This window comes from Scyliorhinus torazame, chromosome 3 (assembly GCF_047496885.1).
Source record: "Scyliorhinus torazame isolate Kashiwa2021f chromosome 3, sScyTor2.1, whole genome shotgun sequence".
Lineage (NCBI taxonomy): Eukaryota > Metazoa > Chordata > Chondrichthyes > Carcharhiniformes > Scyliorhinidae > Scyliorhinus > Scyliorhinus torazame.
The window spans coordinates 151,819,895-151,845,261 of record NC_092709.1 but is presented as its reverse complement, the minus strand read 5'-3'; the positions used below and the strand labels follow the sequence as shown (position 1 = coordinate 151,845,261).

At 43.4% G+C, this 25,367-nt stretch overlaps 1 protein-coding gene across 1 annotated transcript in view; it reads left to right on the top strand.

Annotated features, from left to right (window-relative positions):
- LOC140408756 (stanniocalcin-like) overlaps nt 1-23,733 on the top strand; it is a 42,513-nt gene extending 18,780 nt beyond the window's left edge. Inside the window, exons 3-4 of the mRNA XM_072496395.1 lie at nt 576-787; nt 22,951-23,733. Coding sequence (XP_072352496.1) covers nt 576-787; nt 22,951-23,209 — 471 coding nt within the window. The 3' untranslated portion in view covers nt 23,210-23,733. The remainder of the gene's footprint in view (nt 1-575; nt 788-22,950) is intronic.
- The last annotated feature ends 1,634 nt before the right edge of the window (nt 23,734-25,367 follow it).

The following is a 25,367-nucleotide window of genomic DNA, read 5'->3' as shown; positions in this document are numbered from 1 at the left end:
CTGAATAACTAAAATTGAACTGATAACTATAGAATCATTTACTTATCAGAATGATGTACGATAGTCAATTTCTTAATTTTTCAAAGGTGCCTATTGATGTCCTTGTACCAAAAGAATTCCCTCCGAGAATTAAAGGATATGGAGAGCATGTGTAAAAATGGAGTTGAAGCCCAAGATAGCCATGATTGTATTGAATGTGGAGCAGACTCAATGGGTCATGTGGCTTACTCTTGCTCCTACTTCTTATGTTCAAAACAATTCTGCCTAATTAAGAAGCAAATTTGTAATGGTGGTTAATTCAATATGGGGCGTGGTCACTTTGTGGACAAGACCAGCTTCCGGCACCTTTTCTAAACTTGTGCAAAAATTGCAGAAATGCAATTTGCACCTGAAGTTCCCCTTTTGTGCTGGGTTAGCTGATCTTGGGTGAACTGCCCTGAAGAGACCGCACAACCCAGCAGGAACTCCCACTTACAAAGCGGTGACTTTCATGAAACAGTGAAAAATGCATTCGTTTCTTTTGATGTTTATGATCTGGTGTCCTTGTTTTTATCTATTTTTCTGTCCCCTTCCAGGGAAAGCAATTTATCAAAGATTTCCTGAAGTGTAATGCTTTTGGGATTAAATCCAGATTCAGCTGCAGTATTCAAAGATGTCCTGCAATGCAGGAGATCCTTTCTGAACTGCAGGAGGCCTGTTACCAGAAGCATGACATCTGCGCTGTAGCAAACGATAATGTTAATGCTTTTGCAGAAATGATTGATCTACACAATATGCTGTTAAATGGGTAAGTGTATATTGGGTTATCTGGCTTGGGTTTTTGTAACTTTGTTTTAGTAACTTTTGTTGCACATAATATGGGTAAAGTAGTCAATAAAGCGGTAAACATTACCAGGATGCAGGAACCTACTTTTGTTTCTTGGATTAAGATTATGTTGGATTATCTTGCAGTTACTTATTCTTGTATTTTTTAAATTGCTTGTATTTAGAGTCTTTTTAAAAAAAAAAAAAAATACAGTATTGCTTGTTTATTTTTGTTTTGTGTATTTTTTTTACACATAAACAGTTTTATTTTATATTTGCAAGGAAGATTTTACGAGTCCAGCATATTGTTTGAAAGCATTGGGCAAAGAGTTGAAAACGGAAATGTGCGAAGTTTGCAGTTCTCACTCCAATTGAGATTCCAGATATCGCAACAAAGAAACCTTCATTAAAAGGATTCACATGACTTTGTTCTCCCCCCCCCCCCCCCCCCCCCCCCCCCCACTGCTTCCAACACCTCGGAGCAGACCCATTCGCTGCGGGCGTAAACCTAGTTATGGCCGCTAATTCTCACGATGAGGGCCATAACAGGATTTGTGCTGGTGAGATCTCTGTTTAAGGGGTGAGATTCTCCACTCCTGCGCCGGTTGGGAGAATCGCCTGGGCCGGCAAAATTTCCCACGATGCCGGTCCGACGCCCTCCCGCGATTCTCCCAAGAGGCGGGAACGGCCCCGTCAAGTGCCGCAGGCCGGAGGATCGCCCGAGACACCCAAAATGGCGATTCTCCGGCACCCCTGCTATTCTCAGGCCCCCCCCCCCCCCCCCCACCCCCAATTTTTTTGTGCACTGTGCCAGTAAATATGGTCTGAAAACTCAACTGTTTCTGAAGAGAAACACACGGTGTGGGATTCTCCAATAATGGGGCCATGTCCCCACGTCCGCGAGAAAAGGGGCGCGAACCACACCGGCGTCAACGGTCCCTGATTAATGAGGAATACTCCCCTTCCTAGTGGTCAAGGTCAGCGCCGGAGTGGTCCCCGCATCTCCAGCCGGCGCTTTTCCACACCTGCGCGCAACGGCTGCCGTATTTCGGTGTGTGCGCAGGGGTTCCCTTCTCCGCGCCGGCTCCCGGGCAATATGGCGGAGCCCTACAGGGGCCTGGCACGGAGGAACATAGGCCCCCACGGAACCAGCCCGCCCGCCAATCGGTAGGCCCTGATGGCCCACCGTGAGGGCCCCTGTCCCTGGGGTTGGATCCCCCCTCCCCCTTCAGGGTGGCCCCTGCAGACGCACCTTCCAGGTCCCGCCACGTAGGTCCTGAGTAACCCACGCCGGCGGGACCCGGCTGAACCCGGTGGCCACTCGGCCCGTCAGGACCCGGGGAATCGCCAGGGAGGGGTCACTTTCAACCCGTCCCCCCGACCGGCAGGGCAGGAATCCCGCGGACGCCCAAGAATCGGCGGGGGAGAATCAGTAAGCTGGCGTCGGTGCGTGATTCTCGTATGCCCCCTGGGTATTCTCCGACCCGGCGCGGGGTCGGAGAATCCTGGCCACGGTTTTCCATCAGACCCTGACACCTTTGCCATTTAAAAAAAATAAAAATAAAAAATTCCACCTGTCAGTTCTGTAAAGTGGTCTACTCTGATTACTCTATTCTACTCCGATTACTCTAGTCTACTCCGATTACTCTATTCACATTTGAACTGGAACAGGAGTAGCCATTTAACCTTTCAAACCTTTTCTGCCCCTCAGTGAGAACATAGCTGATATGTGTAGGCTAGTCAATGTAATTTCTGTGGTAACTTCTAGAAACAATAATCAGGGTCAAAATGTATGGTCACATGGACAAATGTGGATTAATTAGGAGAGCCAGTGTGGATTTCCTAAGGAAATATCATGTTTAACTTGCTTAACTATTTGAAGAGGTAACATGGAAGGTTGGTGAGGGCAATGCTGTGGATGTAATATACAAAGATGTCCGAAAGGCATTTGAAACAATACCGCAAAACAAACCTGTGAGCTAAGTTATAGCTCATGGAATAAAAAGGATAGTTAGCAACGTTGATATGAACTTGTTTTCTGTCACTCAGCCAGAGTAATGGTCAATGGACGTTTTTCGGGCCAGAGGTACGTTTGTAGTGGAGTTCATGCGGATTAAGTGTCCCTTGTTTTTCCATATTTGCGTATGATATTGAACTTGGAAGTATTGTGAACTGTGAAGAGAATAGTATAGAACTTCTAAAGGACAGAGACAATTTGGTGGAATGGGCAGATAAGTGGCAGATGAAGTTCAATGTGGAAAAGTGTGAAGTGATTTATTTTGGTAGGAAGAACATGGAGTGACAATATAAAATAAAGGGAGAAACTCTAAAAGGGGTGCAGGAGCGGAAGGACCTAGATGTATATGTGTATAAATCATTGAAGGTGGCAGGACAGGTTGGGAAAGAGGGTAATAAAACATGTGGCATCCCAGGCTTTATTGAATGAGGAGGTTATTTTGAATTTGTATAAAACACTAGCTTGGCCTCAGCTGGAGTATTGCGTTCGGTTCTGGGCACCATGCTTTCCGAAGGATGTAAAGGCATTCGAGAGGGTGCAGTAAAGATTCACAATGGTTCTAGGGTTGAGGAACTGCAGTTACATCGATTGGAGATGTTAGGACTGTTTCCTGTGGACAAAATAAAACTGAGAAGAGATTTGATGACAGAAATTCAGAAGCATGAGGGGTCTGGACAGAGAACATGGGAAGAAGCTGTCCCCACTTGCGAAAGGATCAAGAGGACAAGAGCATAGGTTCAAAATAATTGGCGAAGGAAAAAAAGCAAAATGAGAGAGAACATTTTCAGTCAGCAGGTTGTTAAGGTCTGGAATGCACTGCCTGAGAGTGTATTGGAAGCAGGTTCAATTGAAGAATTCAACATGGAATTACACTGTTACATGAAAAGGAAGAATGTGCAGGGGTGTGGGGAGAAGGCAAAAGAGTGGCATCTAAGTGAATTACTTGTTCGGAGACTGATTGCAGACATGATGGGCTGAATGGCCTCCTGTGTTGTAACAATTTTATAATTCTGTGGTCTAACTCCATCTACATTTGCCACTTTGCTCCAAATCCATTAATACCTTTGGATAACTATCCGAGTTAAAATTAACAACTGACCCAACTGCCATTTTCAGGAAGTGTTCCAACTTCTACATACAGTTGTGATTCTAACTTTACTCCTGAAAGATCTGCCTCTAATTTTTTTAGTATGCACCCCAGTACTAGAGTCCAACCCATTAGAAATAGTGTCACTCTTTTACCCTCAATTTCCTGGGAATACGTTGTTGTGAAGTTCTTGGGAAGAAACAATAAGATTTTCAGTAAGAAGCATTCAGAATCTGAACCGCACATGCTGTTAAAACATGGATTCCTTTTTTGTTTCTTCTAGACCCCCTCTGCTGGTATATTTATGTATGGTAGCCTCAAGTGAACAAAATTGGCAGTGCAGTTTTCAATACATTACAATGTGTATTCACTGCTTGTATTGCAACCTTTTTGAGCCACTGAATCATTCTAGTAAATTTACATGGCAACCCCTCCAAGGCAAATATATGCTTCCTAAAGTGGGTCTAACTAGAGTTTTGTAAAGCTATCGCATGACCATTATCCTCTTGTAGAGGGTCCGGGATCGAATCCCAGGCTTGAATCATTGTCTGCGTGGAGTCTGCACATTCTCCTCGTGTCTGCGTGGGTTTCCTCCGGGTGCTCCGGTTTCCTCCCACAAGTCCAGAAAGACGTGCTTGTTAGGTGATTTGACATTCTGAATTCTCCCTCTGTGCACCCGAACAGGCGCTGGAGTGTGATGACTAGGGAATTTTCACAGTAACTTAATTGCAGTGTTTTTGTAAGCCTACTTGCGACACTAATAAAGATTATTACTATTATTATGTCTAATTCTCCCAGATAAAGGACCAGCATTAGCCTTTACAACTATTTTTATGTAACTGTCCGTGACAATTTAACCTATTGGACTGGGAAACTCCTCCAACGCATTTGCTTGCTAAGTCAGTGAAGATAGTTTTATTTATTAACTTTGGTAAAGTTCATTTTGGCACTTATTGAGTGACGATCAAAGTCCAGCTAAATTTTATATGCCAATCCTAGAAGACAAAAAAAATGCTGCATACAAAAGATTGGATTATTACTCATGGTTCACACTATGAAGAAGTTTGGCATGTAATGTTATTTTAATGGTGCCCTTCGTGATTTGGCAGCTTGAAAATGTAATCTCAATGTTGCTGATGCAAATAGAGCAGCTTTTAAATAAAGTTGCTAACTTTGCAACTATAATACTTTTTTCTCTCTAACCAGTTCATACACACATAAATAAAATGCTGAAAAAAGACATTTAGTCAAAGCTTTTCATCTTACACTCATCAGGACAGGTAAACAACAACTTGTATACTCTGGTAGAAGCGTTAACCTGGAGAATGCACAAGTTCTCCAGTTAACTGGTATACTTGTGATTGTCCTGATTCATGCAAGATGAATTTTAACAAAATGTCTTACTCCTGTAATTCCAAATGATAAACAAAATGCTGGAAATATTCAGCAAGTCAGAAAGCATCTGTGGATTTAAAAAATCAGTTAACTTTGCATATCTTAAGCTTTTTCAGAACAGAAATGACAAACTGTGTGGAAGGGAAGGTCTGATAATGTGACTCAGTTACGAGGGATGAAGGTGCAAGGGAGGAGGGGATTATTAGAACAAGAAATAAAATATGGATCTAGAGGCGGTATAAATGAAACAGCAAAATCATTACTTGTGTGTCTTCTCCAGTTTATAAAAAAAAAAAAAAGCAGTGGTTACAAGCCAAAATTGTTGAACGTCAGTCCGGAAAGCTTTACAGCAATTTTACTTCTCTTTTAATTTAATACACCACATTTATTGTTCATCATGCAGTGTTCTACATCGGGGAGACTAAACACCGATTGGGTAATCATCTTGAACACCTTCGTTTAGTCTTCAGCATGATCCCGAGCTTCATGACACCTGTCATTGTAATTTGCCCACTCTGCCTTTTTATCCTCAACTAACTTCCAATGAAGTTCGGAATGGCAGCTAATATTTCAATTCAGCACCTTAAAAGCTTTCTGGGCTAGACATCGGTTCATAGCCACTGTTCTCTCGTTCAGCAGGTTCTGGAAATGACTCTGCGATTACCTTTTACAACTCCTTGACCAATCTTTTTCTCTGTTACAAAGCTAATGTTGCCTTGCACTTTCATTGCTTGTTATTGAATCACTCCTGCCTGCACTTTTTGTTCTTTCACTTCCTCGGTTCTGCTTGCTTAAAAGTGTTACAGAGAAAGCATTTTCCAGTTCTGACAATAAGCCACAGACCTGAGATCTCAACTGTTTCTGTCCACAGCTACTGCCTGACCTGTGAATTGCTCACATTTTCTGTTTAGCTTCGCTTTCCAGCATCTACACTATTTTGCCTTTCCTACATGGCTGCGTTTATTTGGGCCAGGATCCCAGGGGGAGTATTTCTTGCACATGCACAAATACCATTTCAGAGCCTGTAACATCATGGCCAACGCTGTCCCAGGCCGTTGTCAGCACCAAGAAATGTGGGCCGAATCTTCCTCTGGGTTTGGCCCAACCCATCACGTGATATTTTTATCTTTTTACACTGTGGCCAGGTTCACAGTGTGCAACTTGCAAGCCACAAGTAGTAGTTACAGAGATTAGCAGTTAAAAGGCCCATCTTGGTTCATCAACACACTATCCCAACTCCCAACATTGCTTAAAGGCCCCTAAATCTCACAACCCCATCTACCTTCATTCCACCTTTATGCCCCCATGTATCCTCCATAGCCCCTCACCCTGTATGCACTGCATGTAGCCCTGAGATTCCATGTATTGTCAATGGAAAATATTTTACATTACGTCCAGGGGGGGGGGGGGGGGGGGGAAGGAAGAGGAGAAGAGAATACATTTCACCATCTAATAAAAGCTCTCATATCATTGATTTTGAGAAAAAAATATTGTGTTCTGCAATGTGAAAAAGTACTCGCAATATTTGTGCCAACAAGCCAGAAATCACATCAAAGGGACAACCTGTTATTACAACTTCATTAAGCTGCCTTTCATCCTCAGATAAACGGAACACTTGATGTTCTTAAATCCATGAGCATTTGAAACTCAACTGCGCATTGATAACGAACATACCTGTTCAAACAATAGATTGTGCTTTGGGAGCAAAAGAACACACAGTTTGCATTTCCGTTTCAAAGCTGAGCTACTGTCAATCGATGCAAGGGCAGGTGGTTATAATTTTGTTTCAAATATCAAAAACAATTTTTTTTTTTTTTTTTTTTAATTAGCCTGCGCCATTTAATTCACAGTTGAAAAGGTGACTGTGCAGGCTGACAGGACAAATTGAAACATTTTCCATTGTATTATGGTACTTCCTTCATTAGAAAAGCATTGTAATGCTTTTGTCTACTATTCTTCTGTCTACTGTGTACGTTCCCTTGGCCGCAGAAAAATACTTTTCACTACTTCGGTACATGTGACAAATATCAATCAATAATGCATGTGAATAAATACACAAGACTGGCCAATGTAAGGGTCAACTTGCCTTTAAAGATCAGGTCTCCAAGATCAATCATTGCACTAAAAGCATGCCTACATGACAAAACAGCACTTCATAGTAACATTTGAAAGTGTGAAAGTATTTTACACTTTATTTTTGAGAATCCTCAGCAGGCTTTCTGTTTTCTTCACAAACTGTCAAAACTGGAGTACTTTTAATTGGTTTCCAACATTCTGCCGCATCAGATTAAAAATGGTGTGTGGGAGGAGGCAGTTTTCATCCCCAATTTAAAATGGGGAAATGACCTTGGCGAGGGGGAGTGTGCATTTTTGAACCTAGGCATTTGCAACTTGCTAAAGGCCAGAGGAAAATGGAAATGGAAATGGGGCGGTGGGGGGGGGGGGGAAATGCTGAACAAAATTGGATTTCCTTCAAAACAAAACAGTAGGGGAGCAATTCACCTGAAAAATGACCCAAGTCTAATTTTGGACTGGAATTGCGGGGCGATTTCCTCTGGATGTATGGGCGTGATCCAGATCGCACCTCACCCACACTTAGTACAGAAACTATGCCCCACGTGAAACTCACCATGCCCGAGTCCCCAGGCGTCTGATTCATCACTTGATGCTCAGTTGCCCACAGCTAACCAGGAGGACCTTCATTAAAGCACTCCCTCAGCACTCACTCTCAGTCAAGCCAAGAGGACGTCAGTGCAGATAGCGGCTTGTCAATTTCTGGCCAGTATTCTGGATGCCGTGAAGGAGAGGCTGGGTACCCTGTACCCCCGATGGGGATAGGAGACTCCATAGCACAGTGATGTGCCGCCTGGGTTGCAATGGTAGCCAGCAGCATGACGAGGAAGACTGCTGTCCAATGTAGGAAGAAGGTGACGTTACCACCTCTCGCCTCCTGGTATCGGTCATGTCTGCCGCACTTCAATTCCCAACCACACCGCCCCTCCCCTAAAATCCTCTGGCTGATACCTCGCAACCTCCCACATCTAACCTCTAAAATTGTTCTTCAGAACCCCCTGCCACTCCCCATCACATCCCCTTAATGTCTAGGGATAGTGTCCACACATGCCACCTGCTTTAGACCCCTGACCCATCAGGCATGTGGCTCACAATGTTCTCTTTTTTTGTCCTTGCATGAGAAGATAGCCCATAATAAGAGGGAAAGTGAGATTGGGGGGGGGTGGGGTGCGGTATGCCAGAGCTGTGAGTCTTCACCCCAGATGAAGGCAGGGCCCTGGAGATCGCGGGGTTGCCCAAGGAGTGAGCAGTGACTGACTATGAGGTTGGCCTGTGCCAGAGAAATGAGGATCCACTGCACCTTATCCAGATGACCTGCTTCAAGTGAGCTGATGACCCAGATGATTACACTTCCCTTTCACTGAACCCATGTCCATTGTCCAGCTGATGAGGCCAGACCATCCGGGGTCGCTGTCCAAGAGACCACCTCGGGGGAGAGCTGTGAGAACACTGCCGATTGGTCACAGCTATCACCTGTACCCTCCATTATCGCAGAGAAACGCACCTCGGTGGGCGGGATTAACAGACAGAGTTTTGGGCATAATCTGGTGAGCACCACAGAGCTGCTGATGCATATCAGGTGGAGGCAGGGTCTTCCAAGCTAATAATAATAACAAAAGTTGCTTATTGTCACAAGTAGGCTTCAGTGAAGTTACTGTGCAAAGCCCCTTGTCGCCACATTCCGGTGCCTGTTTGGGGAGGCCGGTACGGGAATTGAACCGTGCTGCTGGCCTTGTTCTGCATTACAAACCAGCTGTTCAGCCCGCTGTGCTAAACCAGCCCCATGGAAGGTAGACAGCAGTTGGAGGTCTGCTGGATGCTAGGGCTCATCTGGACCCCAGCCAGATGCCGAGCCTCTGGACAAGGTTCTCTCTGAGCTGCTAGAGATGACATGGCAGAGCTATGAGATTCAGACCCCTCTCCCAATTTACAACCATTCAGGTAGTAATCTGCCTTCCTGTTTTTGCTTCCAAAGTGAATAACCTCACACTTATCCAAATTATACTGCATCTGCCATTGATTTGCCCTCTCGCCAACCTGTCCAGACCATGCTGTAGGATCCTTGCACCCTCGTCACAATTCACCCTCACCTAACTTGGTATCATCCGCAAACTTTGAGATGTTACATTTTGTTCCCTCATCCATATCATTAATATGTATTGTGAATAACTGAGGTCCCAGCACCGATCCTTGCGGTACCCCACTAGTTACTGCCTGCCAATTTGAAAAGGACCCATTAATCCCTATTCTTTGTTTCCTCTCTGCCAACCAGTTTTCTATCCACCTCGATACATTTCCCCCAATCCCATGCGCTTTAATTTTGCATAATAATCTCTTGTGTGGGACTTTGTCAAATGCCTTCTGAAAGTCCAAATATACCACATCGACTGGCTCCCCCTTGTCAACTGTACTGGTTACATCTTCAAAGAATTCCAACAGATTTGTCAAGCATGATTTTCCCTTCGTAAATCCTTGCTGACTCTGACTGATCCTGCCACTGCTCTCTAAATATTCCGCTCTAAAGTCCTTGATAGGGCAGCACGGTAACATTGTGGATAGCACAATTGCTTCATAGCTCCAGGGTCCCAGGTTCGATTCCGGTTTGGGTCACTGTCTGCACATCCTCCCTGTGTGCGCGTGGATTTCCTCTGGGTGCTCCGGTTTCCTCCCACAGTCCAAAGATGTGCAGGTTAGGTGGATTGGCCATGATAAATTGCCCTTGGTGTCCAAAATTGCCCTTAGTGTTAGGTGGGGTTACTGGGTTATGGGGATAGGGTGGAGGTGTTGACCTTGGGTGGGGTGCTCTTTCCAAGAGCTGGGCCAGACTCGATGGGCCGAATGGCCTCCTTCTGCACTGTAAATTCTATGACAGCTATGACATAATGGATTCAAGCATTTTCCTCATTACTGATGTCCGGCTTACTGGTCTACAATTCCCTGCTTTCTCTCTACTTCCCTTTTTGAATATCGGAGTGATGTGAGCAACCCTCCAATCTGCAGGGATAGTTCCAGAGTCTGTAGAATACCGGAAGATGACCACCAATGCATCCACTATTTCCAGAGCAACCTCTTTAAGTACTCTGGGATGCACATTCTCAGGCCCTGGGGATTTAGCCACCTTCAATCCCATCAATTTTCCCAGCACATTTCTCTACTAATGTTGATCTCCCTCAGTTCTGCCATCTCACTAAACCTTTCATTCTCCAACTTTTCTGGTATCTGATTTGTGTCATCTTTTGTGAAGACTGAACCAAAGTATGTATTCAATTGCTCAGCCATTTCTTTGTCCCTTATGATGCAATCCCCTGTTTCTGTCTGTCGGGGGCCTACATTTCTCTTTCTCTTCACATATTTATAGAAACTCGTGCCAGTCTATGTTCCCTGCAAGCTTCCTTGCGTACTGTACTTTCCCCTTCTTAATCAATCCCTTCATCCTTCTTTGCTGAATTCTAAACTGCTCCCAATCCTCAGACCTATTATTTTTCTTGACCAATCTGTATGCTTCTTCCTTTGACCGGATACTGTTTCTAATTTCTTTTGTAAGCCATGGATGGCCCTCTTTCCCCCTTTACTTTTGTGCCAGACAGAAATGAACTTGCTGTAGTTCCCCCATGCATTCCTTGAATGTTTGCCATTGCCTATCTACTGTCATCCCTTTAAGTAGCTCTCCCTAATCTATCTAGGCCAACTCCCGCCTCATATCGTCATAGTTCCCTTTATTAAGATTCAGCACCCTAGTCTTTGAATCAATTACTTCACTCTCCAACTTGATAAAAAATTCTATCATGTTATGGTTGCTTATCCCCAAGGGGCCTCGCACAGCCAGATTGGCAGTGATTCCCTTCTCATTACACAGTACCCAGTCTAAGATGGCCTACTCTCTAGTTGGTTCCTCCACATATTGGTCAAGAAAATCATCTCGTATACACTCTAGGAATTCCTCCTCTACAACATTGTGGCTAATTTGATTTACCCAATCTATGTGAAGATTAAAATCACCTATGATCACCGATATTCCCTCATTATGTGCATCTCTAATTTCGTGTTTAATGCCATTCCCAACCTCTCCACTGCAGTTTGGGGGTCTATATATTACACTCACTAATGTTTTTTGCCCATTGGCATTTCTCAACTCTATCCATACAGATACAAGTGAACATTTCCTGAGTTACTCCAGAGAGTGGCCGAGTCACTGAGGACCATTGCTGAGGGCTTCAACACCATGTTGCAGACAATGGGGGGCCAACAGAACTGATAGCACCAGATGACTCCGGCTTCTGGAGCTCAAACCTGCTGCCCCTCCATCCCATGGAGTCACCCAGGGCCGTACGGGCACCCTGAGGGAGGAGGAAGCATTAAGGTCCAACCTGCGGTCTTCCACCAAGGAAACTCTGGCGGTTTCCAGGTCTTCTGACTGTACCCCCCGCCCCCGCAATCTCCTGACACTGGCGCATCTCCAGGGCAGTGGGGCAAACAGGGTGTCATGCTGAGTAAGTTGGCTGGGATGCTCTGGCTCCAGGCCCTCCAGAGGATAACCGCCAAGGGCATCAAAGTCCACAAGGCACGGAAAGCAGCAGACCACCTCCACCTCTGAAGTGCATCCTGGGGAGACACCTAGATGAGAACTAGACTACGGAAAAGTAAGAAGTCTTGAAACACCAACAGGTTAAAGTCCAACAGGTTTGTTTCAAATCACTAGCTTTCAGAGCGCAGCTCCTTCATCACAATTCGGGAGACTGTCTGAGTCTCCTGCTACGGGCCTCCCAAGAAATACAGCAGTGAAAGCTTAGGAAACCCACAGTGACATACATCCTGGACTGCCAGCCCCATCACTCACTGACACAAACATTTCTCTCCCTCCCTCCCTCCACAATGCCAAAACAAGGTGCCCCTGATGCAGACCCTGTTCAGAGGATGGGTGTGAGCGCTCTGTCAGCCGAAAACCTAGAGTCCGACTTAATTAGAACCTAAGGAGTACCCCAGCTTTCCTCCCAGCGAGTCAGTGACGATGTGGCACAGGTGCCGCACTGTCTCCCTGTTGAGACACAGACGCCGCACTGTCTCCCCGTTGAGACACAGACATCTGTGGCACATGGTGTCCGACAGCTCATTGTCGGACCATCGACTCCTGTACGCCCTAGCTCGTCATCAGTGTACCCTTCTGTCTCCCTCGTCCACCTGATGGGTGGCCAGGTGTGGAGTGTGTGTGTGGCACACTCCTGCCAATGTGGCGCAGGCCCCAGCCTGCGTTGACCGTGATGCCTTTGGCAACTTCTGCCCGCCTCGGCTGCAACAATCAGGATAACAGCAACCTCAGCAGGATCTATCCCAATATTCATTGTTGTATTTGGAAGGATTTTGAGGAATGATACTGACGATCAGTTAGGTTTTCCATCCTGGGATCTTCAAATCCACTCACCCTCCCCACAATCTCTTGTCCTCATGATCATTTCAGCTGGCCACCCATCACTGTGCCCGGCACCCTTGGCCACAACTCGCGTTGCCTGGCCCTTGACCCTCAGTCCTTGCCTTTGAGGGAGCCTTCCCCTGACCCAGACTTGGAGAGTGATGTCACTGAGAGTGCTGAGGCATAATGATGTTTGCCAACTGGTTGTAGTGGTCTGATTCGCTGAACTGAGGGGACACAAAATTGATCAGGGTCACTGTGACGACAAACATCTATGGTGTGGTCGATACTCAGCATTAGGAACCTGAGACCTTATTGCTATCATGCCATCATACTGAAAATACCTGGGCTGCCAGAGGTTGCACTGTGCTTTAAAACCTGTTGGGGAGTCCGTGTTGCAACCCTCCCCCATACTTACCATGACTGTCCCTCCTTCTCTGAGTGCCATCCAGCGTGCCTTTTGTGCTGACAAACCTCGCTCTGCACACTCTCTCCCACCCAGATCAGGAGCTCCATAGATCCCAAACCTCTGTCAGCAACATAAGTAGGTCGTGTTCAGCTGTCTTTCATCCAGATAGTTACCCTTTGGCTGAGAGAGGATCCTCAGTGGTGGACACCTGCTTGTTTGAGTGTTGGCAGCTGCCTCGATGGTGCAGATGCTCCTAGAGTACAGGCACACTGTTCAGGCAGCAAATGTTGCAGGACGTCCAGTCCACAAATCATCCTCCTCAGATGGGCCAGCTAATCTTTCGAGGAGGTACTTGAAAGTTCAGGGACCGTCAAGTGCTATTCCAATTTACAAGGCTAATCCCTCTTATGAGATAGCCTTCAGCTGTCAAGGTAGAAGCTGGTCACAGTCAACAGGGTGTGAAATGGAATGTGAACACCCAAGAACAGAGGTAGAAAAGAAGGCAGACTACAACATTAAAACCATAGGAACAGGAGTAGGCCATTCCGCCCCTTGAGCCTGTCCCACCTGCCATTCAATGGGATCATGGCTGATCTGTGGCCTAACTCCATATACCTGCCTTTGGCCCAAATCCCTTAATATCTTTGCTTAACAAAAATCTGTCTATCTCAGATTTAAAATTAACCACTGTTCTAGCTTCAACTGCTGTTTGTGGCAGAGAGTTCCAAATCTCTACAATGGTTTGAGTGAAGAAGTCCTTCTGAACATCTCTCCTAAATGGTCTGGCCCTAATTTGTCGTCTATGCCCCCGAGGTTTAGAATCACCAGTCAGTGGAAATAGTTTGTCAGTGGAAATAGTTTGTCGTTGCCCTGTCTTTCCCTATTAATATCTTGAATACCTTGATCCGATTACCCCTTAAGCCCTCGAAATTTTAGCAAAAATACCAGCCTCCCCGAACAGGCACCGGAATGTGGCGACTTGGGGCTTTTCACAGTGACTTCATTTGAAGCCTACTTGTGACAATAAGCGATTTTCATTTCACCTCATTTCAAAAATAGGCCTAATCTGTGTAATCTTTCCTCATAACTTAAGCTCAATAGTCCAGATATAATTTTTGTAAACCTACGTTGCATTCCCTCCAAGGCCAAAATATCCTTCCTGAGGTGTGGTGCCCAGAACTGCTCACAGTACTCCAAGCGGGGTCTAACCAGGGTTTTGTGTAGCTGCAGCATAACCCATGTGCCTCTCAACTCTGATCCTCTAGATATAAAGGCTAACATTCAATTAGCATTTTTGAATATTTTCTGCACTTGTTCTTGGCATTTTAAGGATCTATGCACCTGAACCCCCAGTCTCTTTGGTCATCCACTGTACATAACCTCGTTCCATTTAGAAAGTACTCTGATCTATCCTTTTTTGGTCCAAAATGGATAAACTCGTACAATATCTCCTTGAAACTTTATGCTATCATCTGGGCTGTCTACAATGCCACCTTACTTTGTATCATCAGCAAATGTGGATATATGACTTTCTATGCTATCATCCAAGTCATTAATGAATAATGTAAATAATTGAGACCTCTGCATCGACCGCTGTGTTACACCACTAGTCACCTCCTGCCAATTAGAGTCATTGCCCATTATCCTCACTCTCTGTCGCCTGCCACACAAACCAATTTTCTAACCATGTCAATAATTTGCCCTCAAATCCGTGGGCTTCCACTTTAGTTATCAGTCTCTTATGTGAGACTTTATCAAGTGCCTTCTGGAAGTCCATATAAATAACATCCATAGATATTTCCCTGTATACGACCTTAGTCGCCTCTTCACAAAATTCAGTAAGATTAGTCAAGCGTGACCTACCCTTCACGAATCCATGCAGGCTCTCCCTAAAGGACCAACATTTTTTGAGGTGTTCAGTTATCACATCCTTGATTCCTGTAACAGCCTCCCCGAACAGGCGCCGGAATGTGGCGACTAGGGGCTTTTCACAGTAACTTCATTGAAGCCTACTTGTGACAATAAGCGATTGTCATTTCATTTCATTTCATTTCATTATAGACTCCAGCAATTTCCCCACTACAGATGTTAGGCTAACCGGTTTCCCCCTTTCACTCTTCTTAAACAATGGAGTGACATGTGCAGTTTGTCAATTCAGAGGGACTTCTCCTGAATCTAGGGAACTCTGGAAAATTATAGTTAGGACATCTACAAAGTGCTCCCCATAGCTGATTGAAACCTCAAGAGGGGGGGTGAAATGGACTTTAATCAGACGAGCTGTCCTTTGAGATTTTGGTAGGACAGTCAGGCTGCAGCTGTGGTTGGCCCAATTATGGTTGTCCACAAGATTTAAAAATGGCTTAAATGCCTCACACATACTCAAACCTGACCACCTTGAATTCCCCCCCCCCCCCCCCCCCCCCCCCCCCCCCCCGCCCCCAAACAGCATTGGGCCATCAGCTATAGTGCCCTTGAATTGCATGGAGGTAAATGGAGATGGCTGCTTGCCTCATTGTTCCCCCTCAGTGTCCATGACACCTGGTCCCCACTGTTTGTAAAGTACTAAATGATGCCCGGGTAACTCCTGGGAGGCTGCTGCATTCTACTTTAATCTCGTTAATAAGATTAAAATGAATGCAAGTGAGGTGCGATCAATTTTTCGTCCTTTCTGGGTGAGATCCTGATCACGCTCGAACTGTTTGGCACTCGGCACAAATCTCATTTTAAGGCTCTCCCACTATTCTCCCAACATAGCGGGATCGGTGCTGGTTGCAACACAGCCAGAAAATTGTTCTCTAGGTGTTAAGAGGCCTTCGAGCCGCTAGATTGATGCATAAGTTCCACACCAGATACACTAGGCAGGATGAGAAGACCGCATAATTTACATAAAACATGATTCAGGAGGTAGTTCTCTTGAGAGTTGTTAGCCCCTCAAGCAAGTTAACCAACACATGCAGTGAATGTGGACTTCCATTCAAAAGGGAGTTGGACCAGCTTGTCAGTGGCCAATATATCTGCAACTGGTGGTTTATTAGAGTTGTGTTATCCAGTCACTGAAATGTGGACAGCTTTTGGAGTCAAAGGGCATTTGGCTAATTTTTCTTTTGGTTGACGTTTTCTTTGTTCCAATTGATTTCATGGGTTATGATGCGTTGAAGTAACATAATATCTGTCTAGGACAGCCATTGTCTGTTTAATGTGGAGCAGCAAACTGACAGAGCAACTCTCCGTACTCATTCAGCATTTTTAAGAAGACATTTTAATAATCTATGTGGAAGAGTTAGGAGCCCCTTGATGCCTCTGGATGAATAAAAGCACAAATAAGAGTTGGGGAAAGAGAATCAATCAGAATTAAGCTGCTTAGAAAAAGGAAAATCAGAAGTTAATCCTGAGATTTGCCTAAATTTGAAGACCAGCGGCTGTTTTAGTTTGCCAGGTCAGCTGAGGGACAAATATTTGAAAGCAGTACTGACTGCAAAAAGGAAAAAGCTGTAATGCTCAGATTTGATATGACAATACAATTTGTGTTTATGAGCTAATGAATTCAGCTTAACACTGAGTTTGAGCCTGAAAGATTGAAAGTTGGTAATACTGCAGTATACTCTACTGTTAACATGTAAAAAGCTAGTGTATATTCTACATTCATCTGAAGGAAGAAAAAAATCTCTCAATTGTCCCATGTTAGCATTCCAGTTTTTGAAGAACGCTTTGGCACCTTATCCTTTCAATTTATCATATTCTTGGTAATTTGAAATTCTGTTCACTTTGAACTTTTCTTCAGAGCAAAAGATTTCCTGTGCTATTATTCAAATTGCTTAAATCTGTCTTTTGCATGATTCAACTTTTGATCAAAATGACTTTGTTTTCAGTAGGATTAAATAATACAAGTGGGCTGTATCTGCAGTGTTAATAGTGCTCCTTAAATGATGACCCACATCTTTCTGCAGTGAATCTTGATAAATGGCTTGAATTTTGGCTAGATAAGTGGCTAAACTTCAAATGTGGAATTGTTTAAGTAATGATGCATATACATTTGTCATGGATGTATTGGCTTTGCTCTACGAGGTAAATAACTTGCCAATTCCATGAAGGTTCCAGTCCCCAATATTATAATTTGCCGTAATATGTTGTACTTTGTACTACAGTGATCATGCTAGCTTATCTTGGGACAGCAATTCAGCTTGAATTCATTACTTTATTCTCCAGATTCTTTTGCCAATAACTTCAAGCAATATGTTATGATCTGCAGTTCATGATTCTGTATCAGTTATATTGATTCGTCGTCAATTAAATTTTTTTTCTAGTAAATGGAGGGAAAAGAATCTGTGTACAGCCAAAATGTCACAGTAAATGTCGAAGTATTGCAGAATTGTTCAAGTGTAAGTCCCGAAAGACGTGCTGTCAGGTAATTTGGACATTCTGAATTCTCCCTCCGTGTACCCGAACAGGCGCTGGAGTGTGGCGACTGGGGGCTTTTCACAGTGGCTTCATTGCAGTGTTAATGTAAGCCTACTTGTGACAATCAAAGATTATTAAAATATTAAAATTAATTTGACGTGTAATTTTTTTTGTCAATTCTTGTACTGAACAACAGAGAAGAATGCTGGTGCTTGCTTTATTCCCTACTCCCATTTCTCATCCAATGTCAATGTTGATCTTTCAGTTCAAGTATAATATGATTCAAAGCAGAGTTAGTAATTTCAATATTGGGAAGAGCAATCCTTGCAGAATTGTGGATTTTTGTTTTTCCTGCACCTACTATCTTTAGAGTAAAGTACCTAGAAGCCATGGGTAGTTTGGGCTGAAATTAAAGTAATCCCAGAAGTGAGAGCAATATATTGTGATTTTCTCCATGCATTCATTATGTATACTGGGCTTCGGGTTGTATAACCTTTAAAGTGGACTGCGTGCACTAAATTAAATGGACAAAAACAAATTGTCCTTTTGCTTCAAATTAGCTGAAAATGATGGCTGAAAATGAACCAGGGGAACTGTCAAACTTCCATGTGAAAATTACATTTGTGTGGTGTTGACTGGCTCCTGGATTTTGAGCAGGGGAGAAAAAATTCTGTAAGGCAAAACTGTACATAATGTGGCAAAAATGAGCAATTTTAATCAAGCAAGGATGGCTCGTACAGAAATAAAAATAACTTAAGCTCACTCCCAAGATTGGCATAAAGTACAGTGATACACACTAGAAGGAACTTTAAAACTTGCTAACACCGTATCAGTAGTAAATGAGTCTCTATTGCAAAGGATTTTACACTTTGCCAACTCAAATGGCGAGGGGGATATCTTGCCAACGGTATGTGGAGTTTGTTGTAGTTTCACCAAATTGTAACTTTAAATTTTCTTAAAATAAGTATGCATTTCCTTACATTACTTGATTATGCTCCTGTCTTTTGCAGCTCAATTTCTGTACAATAAATGTGTCATAGACTAAAGTACAACACAAAAACTTGTGATGGTCTTTATAATTAGATTTTCTGTGTGGATACTGCAACTAAAGCTTGCTGGATTCTTGAATGTTTGTGGTTTTCTTAGTGCACTAGTAAAATATTTTGGCCTGCTTTACAATCTTTGGTTTGGATCATTGGCCCAGGAACAACCAATCTTTAAACTGGTATGCGTAGGAAAGACCATTTTGGATTTAAATTTTAGTTCCTTAAGGGGAAAGAAAAAGCTAGCTGTCTTGCTTTCAGTGTGTTCGAAAGTGCAGGAATGAGTTACCTAGTTTATACTTAATAGATTTTAGGTTGACTGCGGCCAAAGTATACAAAACTAATAGATTAGTCTCCCTTGAGATCAGATGTCCGGACAATGAACAGCACTGTGACTTATAGAATGGAAAGTAATTGATTTTTAATGACCTAATCTGTCTAGGTGGATTTTGCTGCTGGATTAAAATCTGTACTATTTAGAGTTGGGGCCATTGTAAATAATAAGCAAAGAGAAATGGGATTTAAATTGACTTGTTGTCTCAAATTGTAATATCATGCCACTGCCCAAAACTTCTCAATTAAGAAAATTTCTATTTGTGAAAAGTTCAATTTAGTTTGATGGGTAGGTATATCCCAATGCTGAGCTGCAAGTTTTGTCCAACTGCTGTTAGTCGACCAGATTAGGAAGAGTTAGCATGTACAGGGTGCAAAGAATTTTGGGTGAATTTGTTTCATCCGGTCAAGATGAAGTGAAGAGAAATTATGCATGTGTCCAGGTTGATTTTCAGGCACTCCTACCCCTAAGAGGGCATTGGCAACCATACATCTCCATTGGATTGGTCCATGATTATGCTTGGCAAAGTACGTCAGTTTCCTTCTGCAGTATGGTTGCCAGGAAACACTCCCGCTCTGACCACCCATCAGGTATATTGGGATTTCCAGACTGATAATGCCATATTATGAACATGCCTTCTGTGGCCATAAAGTCCTGAAAGTGGACTTGAACCTGGGTCCTCTGACCCAAAGGTAAGGATGATACCCATTGCACCACAAGAGATTTGGCCCAGTGTTCCTGTTCTATTTATATCATAAAAGTCTACCCTTTGTGCTCTTGTTGTATACTCATTATTTCCTTCCTCAGGGGGCAGCACGGTAGCGCAATGGGTTCGCCCTGATGCCTCACGGCGCCGAGGTCCCAGGTTCGATCCCGGCTCTGGGTCACTGTCCGTGTGGAGTTTGCACATTTTCTCTGTGTTTGCGTGGGTTTCGCCCCCACAACCCAAAGATGTGCAGGCTAGGTGGATTGGCCACACTAAATTGCCCCTTAATTGGGAAAAAAAATTAATTGGGTGCTCTAAATTTATTTTTAAACAATAAAAAATTATTTCCTTCATCCTATAAGAGTTGCAGATGCCAATGTATGATACTGAACTCTGAAGAAAGGAAAAACGTGAAAATTTAGGATGTCGAGTGAGTGATTTCAGATATAACTGAGTAAATGTGATCTGCTTAGGAAGAATAGGTGTATTTAAAAGTAAAATTTCAAACGACTTGAGCAGATTTCCCCTGTTTTGACTAATTAACTAAGTAATGATTAGTCAACAAACGGTTCCAATCATTGTATCATGCAACAAGCAGGATGGCAGCAGACAAACAAGATGAACCTTGCTCTTTTGCTATCTGGCAATTCTTAAGTTCCTGTGTTTGCAATCAGAAAAATATGTTGATTGGCAAGATGAAGTGAGGATGAGAACTGATTCCTGTGGGGCATAAACATACCGATGGGACACATAGCAGTGTTTATGACCTGGGAGGAAATTGGAGCTGGTGGTGTTTCCATGGCATTGACATGATATACAATAAAAGGGGTGGATATTGAGCTCAATTACCTTGCCGCCATTATTCTGGGTGGTGTTGAGCTGCAGCATCCATCTAGTTGAGATGTGTGTATTCTGTCACACTAAACCTTGTAAATAGCGAAGGGGCTAGGATCATCCACAGCAAAACTACTCAACTCATCTGTGTTCTTGCAACCATGATGTAGCTGATCCAGTTCAGCTTCAGGGCAATGGTGGCATTTGTCCCAAGGATATTGACGGTGGTGATTCAGTGATAACAGTGCTGTTGGAGTTCAGGGGAAGTTATTGGCTTTCTTCCTGTTTCTTCATTTCCCTTTGTATACAGAATGCAAATATTGTTTTTGTCAGCCTAAGCCTAGATATTATCTAAGTCCTAGTGGAAGCTGGTATGGGCACTTTATTGGCAAAGGTGTGAGTGAAGCCAAACACTGTAGCATCAATGAGCAGCTCCACTGCTAACCTTATGGCTGAGGGATGATGATGATGAAGCAACTAAAGGTAGTTGCACCAAAGAATCATCAGGTGGAAATCCTATAGTGTTTTGGACAGTTGGCCTCCAGCAACTGTTGCCATCTTCTATGTGACTGCTGCCACCTGAAGATTTTCCCATTGACCTCCATTTGCTACGGTTCCTTTAATACCATACTCTGTATAAATGCTGCTATGATGTTGAAGGCAGTTACATCCCTGTGCTACCATTCCAAATAATGTTTGATGGGTGCAGGCCTTTTAGAGAACCCTATAGGGTATATTTTAAATTTATTTTGGTTGTAATTGGATTCTGATGCAATTAAAAGGCTGCTACCACATCTTTCAGATGTTAAGAGGGAAGTCTGTCTATTGAATTAAAGGGGCACTAATATATAGATATGTAATTTTGTTACAACCCCCACCTGAGCTAGTCCGCAGTCTATTCAAGCCCACTTGACCTGGAGTTGCAATTTATTAATTGAAATTAATAAATAATTCTTAAAAAAACACCCATAGTCTTTCGCCATTGGCTGCCCAATAACTACCAGCCACCAGGTTCGCAAATTTAAACACAATCTATTTTATTAATAACAACTATGATTAAATATGCAGAAAATACAACAGGTTAACTATTATCTCATTCCTAACTTGCCCCGCTCTCTATGCACACACACAAGACAGACAAACAAAACGGAAAAAGAAGTGTGCAAAAGAATAAGTAAAAAGGTGAGTCATTGATTTAGATGGTGGCCTTTTAGCATACCTTCCTTCCATGTAGGCTGTTAGTCCGTGAGTTCTGCTTTCAATCTGTAATGATTTTCACTGCAAATTCATTCAGGTTTCTGTACATCGATGCAGCTTTTCTGGATAAGGAGAGAGCAAAAAGAGAGTAGGTTCATTCCTCTGAGCATCCGGTGGGAAGGGGGGGGGGGGTCATAATATACACACAGGTATATGATGGTGCACAGACAGGCAGTGATTGACACACAGGATGACCAGTGAACACACAGAACACAGCAGCCAATCACCCGTCAGGACACGACCACTATAAAGCCAGAGGGCACTAGTTTTCCCGCTCTCTTGGGATCCAGCCTCTGAGACAGTCAGAGCCCATGAGCAGCAACTAGAACATACACCATGTGGTAGTAAGATAGTCTGGTCAGGTTAGCCTCAGGTCTCCAGTCAACTCAGCATAGTGTCAACCCACAGTTGAAGTATGAATGATAGTTAAGAGTTCAATAAAATCAAGTTGCATTTCTTCAAGTGTTGGAAGCCTGTCTCTCTCACTGCTGCAGCAAACGCAGTCCTCGCAGGCCCGGCATACCCAACACATCGGGGGAGGGGGGGAGGAGAGGCCCAAGTACCGGGGACATTGAATGCCTAATTGATGAACCTTGCAATGGGAAGGGGAGGGGACCTCCTAAGAGCCACCTCCTTCCTCTTGCGGCTGATACTTCACTCTCCCGTGAGCCCCTACAACACTCCCTCCAACATCACCACCTGTTCCTGGGTCTATTGGGTATAGTACCAGTAGTGGCCACCACTTCCCTGGTGGCAGTACTGAGCAATGAGTCAACCTCTGATTGAATGGCAACTCTCAGAGGCTAGAACCTCCACCTCCTCTACCCCTCCCCTCCCCCCCCCCAAGGCCTTTGATCCTGGGAAAGGCCTGCCATTCCCAATTAAGTCCCCGATTAGCACTTAAATGGCCAACCTTCCTGAACTGAGGCAACACATAGCTCTCGCCAGCTCTCCAGTGGGTGAGACCCCCATCACCTCCATTAAATACCATTATACATACATTGCAAAAGACTGAATATTTTGGTTGGGCCAAGTTCAAATTAAAACCACTGCATCCTACCTTCCAGAAGGCAGCTGTGTGTTTTGTGAGTGCACAATTAAATACAGTGTGAAGAAATTAACACTTTCCTTCGATGAAATAGGTCAGTAATTAATGTTAACCTGTGGATGTCCTTTTTTTAAACAGGGCATACTTCGAATTTGTAAAGATATTATTTGACTGTGATGCTGGTATTGCTGATACCATAAGGAGAAATATACAATCTCGAATTGGTTCAAAGCTTGGTATTTTGAGGAGAATGGTACAAGATGATTCCTGCCTACTAGCTGAGAAAGCAACGTTGGTCAGTGAAAATCGAACACCAGGATCTACTGTGAAATCCAAGAAGATCAGTAGAAAAGGAAGAAGCATTGGATTAGACAACATTACATCTAGAGATGAATAGTGGAACCAGAAAACTGAAAAGCCTCTACAGATTTCCATAATTGTGCACAGATTTCTGTACTTAGCAGTTAAATGTGCAGTTTGGTGAAAACTAATAGCTTGACAAACCACCTGGTGTATTACCGCATCTTTTTATCTATTTTCTCCAAGTTGGGCATTAACTGTTGCTGTTGAAAACAGTAGTTTTAATACTAGTGAAAATTCAATTTCTTGAAAAGGAAACTATAGAGTATAATGCACGATATTTCAAAGACAATATCCTAATTGGATGATCAGAATACTCCTGTGTACTTAAGTAATTATTTAGTGTAAAGTATCAATCTCCCTTATAATTGGAGAGAAATTAAAAAATAAAGTCTCAATCACTGCTGTCAAATTCATTTGCTTACTGTAAAATATAAATCTGTAAACATCTAATAGCTTTGACTGTTCAGTACTGATCAACTTGTGTATATAGTGTTGGAAAAGATGTAAATAGTTGTTTTGCTCGTGCACCTTTTTATTAATTAAACCTACTTAATTGTATTTGTTTTTTTCCTTGTTGCAGCCCTGTTACATATTGCAATCTAGTTACATTCTGCACACAGATGGCATTAATCGAACCCAGTTACCAGTTTACTGCGGCCTATGAGCTAATTGTGGCCAAAATGAATCCATGAATACTATTTGCACCTCTTTATTTTAATAAACTAGGGAGATTTGCATGAGCAGATGAGTATTCACTAAGGTTTTGCCATGTTAATTGTGTTGAGTTTCAGGCTTGTTGTTTTGGCCAGTTTAGAGGTTGGTAATCAACTTAATTCCCTCTTGGTATAATGAGAATTTCCATAGGTTTCGTACAAATGGATATTTCCTTTTCTTCCTTGTTCTGGACCATCACTTAATGCTGTTTCCTTTCCTTAACCACTAGGAGATGTGAAAACAAAGGCCTGATGTAGACTTTGGTCTCAGCTTTATATTTTCTTAATCATGTAATAAGGTTAAGTTTTGCACTCTTCCACACTTGTAGCCTATCATCTATATATACCGGTGTATAGTATGATTTCTTTTGTTCCTAAATATTTCCTCGACAAGTCATAACTTTCTTGCTGGCTGACCAATTAGGGAGGCTGTGGCTAAAATGCAAGTATGCCTGCTTGCAGGTAATAGGTGTGAATTGTAGCTAGTTATAGTGGCTCATTGGTCTTGTGCTAATGTGGTCAGGAAAATTGGAACTGAATGTACATCTTGTGGCTTGATTGAATATGAAACTTGATGTTGCTGAAATGTAACATTTTTAGCTCCTGAATGGAGAGCTGGATCATTCTCTGCAAGGGAGCCTTTTTAAGTATTGAATTGATATACAGCTGACTAGTTTCAGTTTCTGGGGGGAAAGAAACCATATTGTCCATTGGTTAGCACTGTTGCTTCGCAGCGCCAGGGTTCCAGGTTCAATTCTTGGCTTGGGTCACTGCAGAGTCTGCATGTTCTCCCTGTGTCTGGGTGGGTTTCTTCCGGGTGCTCCGGTTTCCTCCCAAAGACGTGCTGTTATGTGGATTGGACATGAATTCTCCCTCTGTGTACCTGAACAGGCACTGGAATGTGGTGACTAGGGGCTTTTCACAGTAACTTCATTGCAGTGTTAATGTAAGCCTACTTGTGACAATGACTAATATTATTGTTGTAGAATCATAGAATTTACAGTGCAGAAGGAGGTCATTCGGCCCATCGAGTCTGCACCAGCTCTTGGAAAGAGCACCCACTTAAGCCCACACCTCCACCCCATCTCCGTAACCCCACCTAACCTAAGGGCAATTTAGATGGCCAATCCACCTAACCTGCACATCTTTGGACTGTGGGAGGAAACCGGAGCACCCGGAGGAAACCCACGCAGACATGGGGAGAATGTGCAGACTCCACACAGACAGTGACCCAAACCGGGAATCTAACCTGGAGCTGTGAAGCAACTGTGCTAACCACTGTGCTACCATGCTGTTCTTATCGCAGAAAGTTGGCATGCAGGTACAGCATATAATAAAAAGGGCAAATGGAATTTTAGCATTTATTGCAAAAGGACGAGTATGAAAGTAGAGCAGTGTTGTGGCAATTGTCTAGGGTGTTGTGAGGCCACATCTGGAGTATTGTGTCCAGTTTTGGTCTCCTTATTTGAGAAAGGATGT